Genomic DNA, 10499 nt, shown 5'->3' with positions numbered 1-10499 from the left:
AACTGTGTCCTTTTAAAGGGAAGCCAGCCGGGGAAGAATGAATGCTCGTTTTACAGAGCACTTCCCATCTGCCGTTCACCAGGATCCTCACCCTCCACCAGGCTGGGGGATCTTGGGCATTGGACAGCCAGCCTGCCGTGGGGCAGTCCCCCAAGTCCCTGGAAGTGCCAGGCAAGGCATACTGAGGTGGTGGGGTTTTGCACATTTCAAAGAAGGAAACCTGGGACCTGATATCTCATTCTAGAAAGTAATCATGGACTTAATTGCATTTTCCTGCAGAGTTGCCTTAACATCAAGGGAAAATCAACAGGGATTGTTCAACATCAAGACTAATCTCACATATGGAACTTATTGAACGGAGGAACGTTTTTGCTGGCTCAAGGTGAAATGCTGGGCTAAATTCTCCTTCAGCTGTGAGAAAAGCCCTAGGCACGCTCATCCTGCATTTTTCCAACTGTAAAGAGCTTCAATTATACACATATAACCCTTCTCTCCCTTCTACAGCGGTGTCGCAATGCAACAGTGCCTCATTATCATCAAACTCCTCTTTTATGGCTATAGGAATATGTGGAAGTCTTCTACCCTTGTTACACAAATGACTCCTTAGCAGCTTTATTTTAAGAAACTACCCACAACTGGTAACACAACTGCATTTTATCTGTCACTGAGGGGAAGCTGTGACTGATGCCCGAGCGTGTCCTCAGCAACCACGCCTATTAGGGCAGCTCCTATGCATCTAAGCCACTACAGTAATTCACCACTCCCTGTGCTCCACACTGAATCAGTCTTGCTTCTGCTTACAAACTTGCTTGCTAATCAGACATTTAATACTACTTATGCATAGGGAGGAAATATGTAATTCCTTTATTGGGATAAAAAAAAATGATACTAAAGAGCAGGTCAAGTTCCAAATCCAGCAGTAGGTTTAAACCAATGTTGCTCCCTTTTATCTCTCTCTTTTTTTTTTTTTCTTTTAACAGCTGTAGCTGTGCACAGATGGAAAAACATTTGGTCAGAAAGCAGCAAATTAGTGTTTTCAGGCTAGAATTCTGCTCCCACCGCTCCTCCATTTCCATGCAGCTCAGAACGCTTTACTTCTTCTTAGTACTGACATTTTTGCACACCCAGTTCATGCCGTCCTTCAGACAGAGAAAAGGTAATGTTAGTCAAGCGACGGGAGGAGGAATCCCCCCAAGCCCACCCCACCACCATTCTGCAAGCACCACGTTCTGCCTCCTCATTGACCCCCTGCCTGCCCTTCTGTCCCCAAAATCACTGGGGGTTAAAAAAATAAGTGCTTCCTTGCTTGGTAGATGTTGTCACACAGAGGTTATTAAATCTTTCATCTGACCCTAAAAAAGTATCCATCATCTCATCATGTCCCTATGTGTAGGTCCTACGAGGAAGGATCACTTTGCAGTCAAGGTATGTCAGTGGCAGATGAAGGCTCAGTTCCAGGTTTGGCTACAGATGATTTCTGTAATCTTGGGCAAGTCATCTCATCTTTGAGACTCGATTTTAGGAGACTGTTTGTTATACGGTCAGCCCCCAGTTACGAAAACAGCTCTAATTCTCTGTTCAGCCTCAAGCCTTGAAATCCAGATCCATGAAAGTCACTGCAATAACCAGACCTGGACCCTGCTCCCTGTTCCTCAGGGCCCCCACAGAAAATGGGCCCTCAGGGATCCTACAGGGGTTCAGTGAGAAGCTATGTGGTCATGTTTTAAGAGGCTGATATACTCTTTAAGGTGTCTCTGTAAAAATGTGTGGGTGAGCTCTCTGGCCAGAGCAAGCAGGACAGCAACACTTGTGCCATGTATATCTGATTTGTGAGTTTATTGCTGAGATCCCAGAATGGGATATGCTACTGAAAGCCAAAGCAACACTTCATCTGCTCCTGTCACTTATCACTGAGACGTGCACAATAGAGTGCAAGATGCACAGTCTCCTCATATTTGTGTCCTATCAAATCCCTTACCTCTATCCTGTCCATGAGGTATCTCTGCGGATAGGGAGGCTAAAGGTAAAAGGTAGGGTTTTGGGGATGAGAGAGGAGCAGCACATCTTTGTGTTTGGAAGTCAGGCAAATATCACCTCAGAGTTCAGAGTGGAGGGATTTCACTGTGTTATGTTCAGTGGTCATTTCTGTATCATTACCGCAACAACCTTCGTTAGACTCTAAGAAAGGTGAGAGCTTTTGGGAAAACGTCACTGGTAGCCCCATTGTAGCAGTGTTGCTGATTTCCTATTCCCTTGTTCCCAGACTGCCGAAAGTCTGCCAAGGGCCTCAGCTTCTCCAAAGACAGGTAGCCCAAGGCAGAGTACAGCAGGCCCTTCAAGTGAGCGACACTCACTGCTGTGCCTCTGTGTTGTCCCTCAACCACAAAGGTGGTAGCCATGTCAGAGGGGAGCTAAAGAGTTAAGAGAGAAGAGAGGGAGTCCTCAGGGCTTAATCAGAAGCAGAGAGGTTCTCACTTGAAAATACCAATTCACCTTGATAACTGCGCTATGTGACACTTCTTATCTGAAGGGGAGCAGCAACTTTTGAAATCAGCCCTTGTTGCTATGTTAAATAAAGAATAAGTGAGCCCACTTTGTGCTGGGATGCACATGAGGCCCTACACTAATAACACTTCTAACTCTAACCTTGGGGAGGGTTGGTGTCTCCAGTTTCATTTATTTATCTCCCCAGCAGAGATCAGTGTAAAACAAATTGTCTGAAATCCTCTGAGCAAATGGGAAAAGATGAGCGGTAGATTCATTTTAAGGCCTGGTAGCTTTGTGTCTTCCCCATTCAATAACACTGATAACCTAGGTGTAAAACATGTAATGCCTTAAGCAATCAATAGCATGGTTTAAAGCTTATCACTTTAGAGAGAGAGGGAGCGAGTGATTCCCAGCATGAGGAATGCCAGGGCTTAACAATGGCGCTGGAAGGAGAAGTGTCAAGCCTTTAACATGATTGTGTGCTTTAGAAATCTGCATGATTGCCTGCAAAGAGTAAAAATAAATAAATAACTAAAAATGCTCCCACAATGATTTCAGCTTCCCTTGCCTTGGAAGCAATAATCACATTTGCACACATCGTGGTATACAAGGCAAGCAGAGCTCCTCATTCATTTTGAATGTAGGTTTATTTGCTGAACCAGAACAGCTGAGACAGCTTAAAGTAATAAATATCAGCTGACACTCTCAGCTATTCAGCACAGTAATCCCAGAAACAATACATCACTGCAAAACAACAAACACGCATCCTATCTTCTACCTAATCTGACCACAACCTGAATTCACAGTGATTAAAACACTGCCTGCTGCCATTGGGGAGCTCGGCAAGGAGAAAGGCAGACCATTGCAGCACCAGCGCAGCAAGGGTCATAAAGCAGAGTTTATGATGGGATTTACCATGGCTGGGAGCCTGGCTGCATGAAGCATTTAACGAGGGCAAGAGAATGACATAGCAAAATGCAAGAGGAAAGGTGAACTCCAAACACGCTTGAAATACGTAAGTAGGTCACCAAACTTTTAAAGCAGGAATAGATTTTAAAAACTCTTTTCTGGCATGAGTTAATTGACAGGAAAAATCACATTTAATTGTAAATATCCCCCTGCCTGACAGTGATAAAGCGAAAATTAACATGTTCAGCTGTATCAAAAAGGTGTATGTGAGATGCCTTCCTCAGCTATGTCTGCAGCTTCTGGTGCAAATTTTTTTTTGAGGGGGTGCAGTTGCTCTGCAGTGTCCCCAGATGCTTTGGAGAATACCAAATGCAATGCAAAGCAAAAAAACCTAAAAGGTATATTTGCAGTTTTTCTACTATGGTGTGAAGCAGGACAGAGCATTGGTAAGATAAAGAAATCCAGGGAAGCTGCTACAAACACAAAGAGCTGCTATGGGAAGGGCACATGGGAAGGAAGAAACAGTGCTTGAAAGAGTCAAGTCCTCAAGGAGTCAACTGTTGTCATCCTTTGTCCCTGCACACTCTGTCCCTATATCTGCATGTTTAAAAGATGGTTCTGTGAAGAAAGTATAATCCCCACAGTAACATTTAGATCTTGATAGATGTCCTTGTGCTGCTTTGTTGAGACACAGAGACATTGGCAGGTACTCTGAGGACTGACGCGGATACAATTATTAGTATTCCAGCCTCAAGTCAACCCTGGGAAAACTTAGCCAGGGAAAGATTTCAGATCTTTCAGCTTTGCCTCTCTTAGCTCCTTAACAAGCAGCTAGTAAACTTTACCAAAGCAAAGAGAGTGAACCCCAGGGAAGAGGATAATGCTCCTTGCAGAGAAATGCTGCTCACACAACCCCGCCTTGCTGCAGTCCCATCTGCTGTTGTGCCAAGGGAGTTGTATTCCAACGCCCTTTGGGAAAGTACTGGTAGAGCCTTCCCTGGGAGAAATAAAAAGTCCTGCTTAAGATTAGCCCACTGCTTGCTTCTTCTTTGCATTATCAGCTTTGCGGCGATGGGAGTGAAGTAATCTGACTTCAAACACAGCAAACAAGTCCTTTCCACCCCATAAAAAGCATCACGATTTTTGCTCCCCTGCAAGCCTGGAATCAGGCAAGGCCACAAGCTTGTGACCCCTAGTATGACCTTAAGGACAGAAAAACTTAATCCTTTCATGTAATCCTCTGTCTGCCATAACAAATTGGGTCAGGCAAGTGCAAAATTCTCAATCTCTAACATTTTTGGTATGCGTTATTCTGTCACTTTCTTCTCCCTCTGCACAGCCAGGACTGTGCCTTCATTATCTGTCATTTCCTTGCACCTCCAGTGATCATACAGGCTGGCTCTTACAGGCTCCTGCCAGTACATTATCCACTGGTTTTTGCCGGGGTGAAAGCTTATTTTCTTGTCCTCTGAGACCCTGTATCCTTGATGCAGTACTGTAGACTCCCTCCTTACCCTACTGAAAAATCAGAAGACACTGCGCTGTAATCTGGAAACATGGTTGCTTTTCCTCAACATGCACAGGCTCTGCCTGCCCCAGGAGAGCTGCAGTCATCAAACTGGTTTTAAATCATATTTACAAATAGCTCCAGCACCTTGTTAAAATGTGGAAGATCCCCATCCAGCCTTTCCTGGCTAAGACTACACCTAAGCTCTGCAGATAACCAGATTGCCAGGGATGGTCCTGTTCTGAATCTTGCCCTTATGAAAGTATTGAATTGCAGCATAGAAATAACTTAGGTCTTCGGCTTCATTCTCAACTGGGTTGAAATAGCCAGGGAAGAGACAGAGGTTCAGCCCTTCCCACAGTCCTTTGGGCCAGATGGGCTCTGGCATAAATTGCAAAAGTTTAGTGGCTACTCTCAGTTTCACTGGCTTTTAATGGTCTCCAGAGGGTCATTATGTTTGGGAGACTCTGGACACAATACGCTGCATCATCATTCTGGAGGACAGTTCCTTGGGGCAGGCTGAATTCCCGCTGCCTTGATTGGAGAATCTTGCTTCAGACAAGAAACACGCTGCAGAGCACACATTGGTCCCAAGCCTTGAGTCATATTTAATATCACACCCTGGCCCCTAAATAACACCTCAGCAAGAGAGAAGGCAGCAAAGCAGAGGGGTCCTGTTTGCTTTCACACCACCCTGGCTGGCCAGGGTGGAATGTACACAGCTTTTTCACAACAAGGGCTACAATTTGAGATCTCGTTACAAATACCCCAAGAGAGCCTACGTGGCACCAGAGAATCGCTGTGAGGCAACAGTTCCCTGATGTTCCTCTGCTGTCATCAGTAATTACCTCCCTCACTTGCTGTACCCTGTGCCAGGTCTCAGTGTAGGCTGGTCAGTACCCCATTCCAGAAGCAGAGCCCAGATGGCTGTGGCAAGGAGAAAAGGCTTTCCTGCTTTTTAACTGGAGCTGAGGATAAGATCAGACCTAAGCAGACATTTTGCTTGAAAAAGCCTCGATGGCACCATGAAGTCTGATTAACAAGTGCTGCCCACAGTTACAGTCAGGAGGTAATGAAGTCTTCAGCTGGCATAACAGGGGCTGCCAGCTGGCATCCAGAGACACTACATGGAGTTTCCAGTTAACCCAGTCACCTCTCTTCTGAGCCTGCTCAGGACATTGCTAGGCCCCTTTTCCAGGGTCCCTAATGGTTAATTTTAAAAGAGAAGATGACTATATGGATTCTCCCCTTAATTAACAGTTTTATTAAATAACCCATTTCAAATAATAGTTAAATTCTCTAAATTTATATCACTCTATTAACCATAATCTAATCTCATTAACCTTGAAATCCCCAGTCTTAACTACCCAGTTCTGTACATGATGGTGCTAGCTGCTAAACTAATTAAATGACCTTCAAACTATTTCTCCTTCATGTATTAGCATTATTTATCTTTGCTCATTGCTATTCTTTCAAGCTATCACAAACATCTTCCCATCTGAACTCTTGCTCCTGCATGTGCTTGGTACAAGCTATGACACCATTCTTCCTTGCAAGATCCGTCAGAAATGTCTCCAGTTCTACTCCAGCTAATATATTCCATCACCTGCGATGGTTGGCGTGCTGGTTCCTTGGCTTTCATTCTGAACAACTGATGCTTCCCCATCTCCATTTATTTTGCTGCCACTCACTGTCATTTCTCAACGAAGTCCTTAAAGCGGCGACCTGAGATTTAACCACACATGGAGAGCTCCTGTTCTGAGCCTCTGGTACCTGTGGCCCTGGTGTACCATAATCCTCAAAAACATCTTTCCTAATCTGACTCTTTAAACAACTTCTTTGATTCTCCTAAAGTTTGACCTCTCCTTAACATACCAAGACTGAAGACACCATTTTTGCCTAGGCTGATCTGGGTTTAGTTTAAAAGCCATCTCCCCAAACATTTTGTTCAATTTGCAAGGAAGGGGAGGGCTTGACATTCTTGCTGTCTGATTTGACACGGCTGAAGTTACGGCTGAAGAGAAATGTAGGGGCTCTTCTTCTATAAGCTATAGAGAGGTTGCAACTTTCCTGACTTTTCTGCAATAATTATTTATGGAATAAGCTGCAGTATTTAGGGCAATGAGACTGACTACAACAAAGTGGGATGTTATCTAGCCTGCATCTAAACTAATTTGTCTAGATAAGCACGATGAACAAAATACATAGGCCTGCAAATACTTTTATTTAGTTCTGGTCTTCTGTTTTCTGGAAGTGAATGCAGAAGCAGATTTCATTTCCCTGGCAGAGGGCATTGGGCTGAGCATTTTACACTACTGGATGATTAGGGATGTGCTGTGCTTCAGGGAGGAGGCACAGTAAGAAGGTGCTGTCGTGGAGAAGTGTGCAGCCCACTACAGAGAGCCCACAAATCTGCCTGAGAAGGAAGCACATTTCAAAGCTCAAGAACAGAAAGCAACATTTTGTATCATTTACTTCTTCCACATCCAACACATATCTCTGAATTTCATCTGTCTCTTTACTGCCCCTTTGCAGTTGAAGAGCTGCCTTGGACTTCCATAACCTAGAGAAGGGCCTGAGGCAGGTAGGAAGGTGACCTATGTTTGCCTGAAACCCTGTTAACTGCAGCCTCGTTTTCCTGGTCAGATTTCTTTGGGCTGGAAACTTCAGAGTGAAGATAAGAGCTGAAGCCCTTGACAGCACTGGGTACAACATAGCTGAATTTGTAGCTTAGCTAACTACAGGCCCTTTAGAGAACACCACCTACCACATTCAGGTCTAAAAATCAAGTTGAGAATTTAAAATCATAACTGCTGTACTGGGTCAGACCAATGGTTCACCCAGGCCAGGATCTTCTTTCTGGATGCCAGGGGAAAGACCATGTAGGAACAGCATCTGCCTTACCCTGTTCTTTGCTCCCAGCTCATGGCCCAAGCTGTTTCTCAGTCAAAAGCTGCCTCCAGATCTTACTGGTCAGTGATTGCCTGCACATCCCTTCTTCAGAAATTCATTTAAGTATTTTTCAGATACCCTTTTTTTCTGATACCTTTGGTCTCCCCAACATCCTGTGCCAATGAGATCCAGAATTTAATTATGCCACTTGCAAAGAAGCACTTATTTTTATTTCTTTTAAACTGTTTTCTGATTATTTCATTAGGAACACTCTTCCTCTAGCAATGTAAAAATAGCATACAGTCTGACATTTTTATACCACATTTTATAAATTCTGAACATATTCCCACTCTCTGTTCTCTCTCTTACAACTGCTAGTCCTAATTTATTTATTATCCCTGTATACAGATGCCACTCTGTGCTGCTGATCATTCCTGACAGAGGATCCCCAAATCTCTCCTAATTCTAAGCAGATATGTAGACTGTATTTTTTTTCTGATTAGAGTAGTTAAGAGCCTAGAAGAGGTTACCTAGAGAGGATGTGGAATGTACGTGCTCAGAGATACTTATAACTTGACTGGACAAGACTCTCAGCAACCTCCTTTAGACTCACAACTATCCCTGCTTTAAACATGAAGTTGGTCTAAAGATCTTCTGAAGATCCTTCTACTTAATTTTTTGTTGGACTTTATGATTCTACTATTACTACTAAAATCTTTTAAATGTGGCAGAGACAGAAATTGAGGCCATGTTCAAGATATGGGCTCACAATGACTTTAACCTGCTAAAAAAGATGTTTCTTCTTTGCTTTCTTGTAATTGTCTAGCATTTGAATTTTCCTCTCTGGCCTTTGACGAGCTCTGCTCCCAAGGATCTGCTTCTGAGTAATGGCAGCTAATTTTGAGTCCATCGTCGTATAATTAGGATTGTTGTTTCTCATGTGCATTATTTTGCACTTGTCAACACTGAATTTCATCTGCCATTTTACTGCCCACTCAGCATGGAGGGCTGCTTCTGTAACTCTTCGTACTCAGCTTGAGACCTCACTATCTTGAACTGCTCTATAGCATCTGCAAATAAGATTTTACTGAAACTGCAGTGAAGATAAATGTCTTCACCATTCTGTTTCTTTAAATATCAGTGAAGGGAGTACTCAGATTTCCAGCTCTGCAAATACCTCATTAATTCAGGAAAACCTAAGAGTGAAATAAACAAACCTAGGTCCCATTTACATTACAAAGAGCTACTATACTGCAGGAACTGACTACAGCACAGGAGCCCAAGACACAACTCCTACAGTTCAGCACAGGGAACAGTGCAGGCCCCTCGGTGTGTTTTTGCTGCCCCACATGCTGACATTAGAAGAGGTTGTTGCTCCATGTGCAACTCTTGCATTTCTCTGGATCAGAAAAATTGATCAGTTTTTTTCCCTGGTGCCTGGGTTTAGTAAAATGCCAAATGACATCAGCAGCAAAGGTAAATCAGATTTCTAGAGTCCATACTCGTACCAGTCAAAGGGTTTATAGTAAAAGACAATTTGTTTTGTGAGAATGATTAACCTGACAGCAGTCTCTTTAAAAGAAATCAATGTCTTCATCTGGGCCAGCTAAGGGCTCCTGACTGGGGAGGCAATCACTGTCCCCTTTACCAGGGATGGAGAGACCCCAGGGGCCCACAGCTCTCCCTTCCCTTTGCACAGGACCCAAGACACGCACCCCCCACGTTTTGCACTGCAGGGCTTTGGCTGTGCTGACCCTCATCAGTGAGGCTGGCCCAGCCCCACCCTGCAGATCAACAATCTCTTAGAGATGGCCTGCTGGCACAGCAAGCCTTCTGCAGAGCCTCACCTGTACTCCCTCTCCCGAAAGAGCTGAACAAGACTGGATCTGCCAGACTCTGTCCCGGATTGTGTGTAGGTTCAGTCCTTCGGCAATCTCCGAAGCAGGGGCAGCCGTCAGCAAATCCTGCTTGTTAGCAAATATGAGCACGGGGACTCCGCTAAGCTTTTCTTCATCCAAAAGCTCAGCCAGCTCCTGTATCATTTACAAGGGAGTGGGGTGGGGGGAAGATGGTGAGAGGGAAGGAAAGAAAACCTTCAACCACCAGTGCTTGTCTCTAATTAGAAATATATTTAGGGCAAACGCTAGAAGAGTGTGTTCCAGTGAAACCTAGATCTTATTATAAGAGAGCAAAAATGTATACAATCATCTCTGCCCAAGGTTCAAAAGCTATTTCTTCCAATTACAGGTTAGAAAAAAATCTTCATTTTGGTCTGAAATTAGCAGTTGCCTTAAAGACTACAACTCTGTGTTTTACCAGTCTCTGATCCCAGGAGACCAAAACTGATGAAACAGCAAAAAACAACATGTAAATTGGCAGTATGAGGAATCTGTCTTAAGTTATTGACTGACTGACCTGATTTGTACCTGAGCAAGCGTTGACACTGGCCCTGATATCTTTGCTAATCATGAGTTTCAAGGAGTTGTTCGAAGTCTTAATCACTGCAATTGAAAAAGGAGAGGACTTCCCCACCCCCACCACCCCCCCCCCAAAATGGAAATCTCCCTCCCACAGGAAAGTGCTGATGCTTTTGAAGGCATTGGTTAGCTGAAGACAAGCTAGATCAGCCTTAATAGCTGAATTTTGGCTCCATATGCATAGCACACATTGGGTGGCATCTTAAAAAATAGGTTTGTTCATTCAA

The 10499-nt window shown here is 44.0% G+C and overlaps 1 protein-coding gene across 1 annotated transcript in view; it reads right to left on the bottom strand.

The window, feature by feature from the left end:
* Window positions 1-841: 841 nt before the first annotated feature.
* The window catches only part of ARL3 (ADP ribosylation factor like GTPase 3), a 26630-nt gene continuing 16972 nt past the window's right edge, over window positions 842-10499 (bottom strand). The window contains exons 5-6 of the mRNA XM_053948548.1: window positions 9643-9828; window positions 842-1139 (exon numbers count right to left, since the gene is read on the bottom strand). Coding sequence (XP_053804523.1) covers window positions 1092-1139; window positions 9643-9828 — 234 coding nt within the window. The 3' untranslated portion in view covers window positions 842-1091. The remainder of the gene's footprint in view (window positions 1140-9642; window positions 9829-10499) is intronic.

The sequence above is a fragment of the Vidua chalybeata genome, chromosome 8 (assembly GCF_026979565.1).
Source record: "Vidua chalybeata isolate OUT-0048 chromosome 8, bVidCha1 merged haplotype, whole genome shotgun sequence".
Taxonomy (NCBI): Eukaryota; Metazoa; Chordata; class Aves; order Passeriformes; family Viduidae; genus Vidua; species Vidua chalybeata.
The sequence above is the reverse complement of the archived record's forward strand: the minus strand, read 5'-3'. Positions and strand labels throughout refer to the sequence as shown.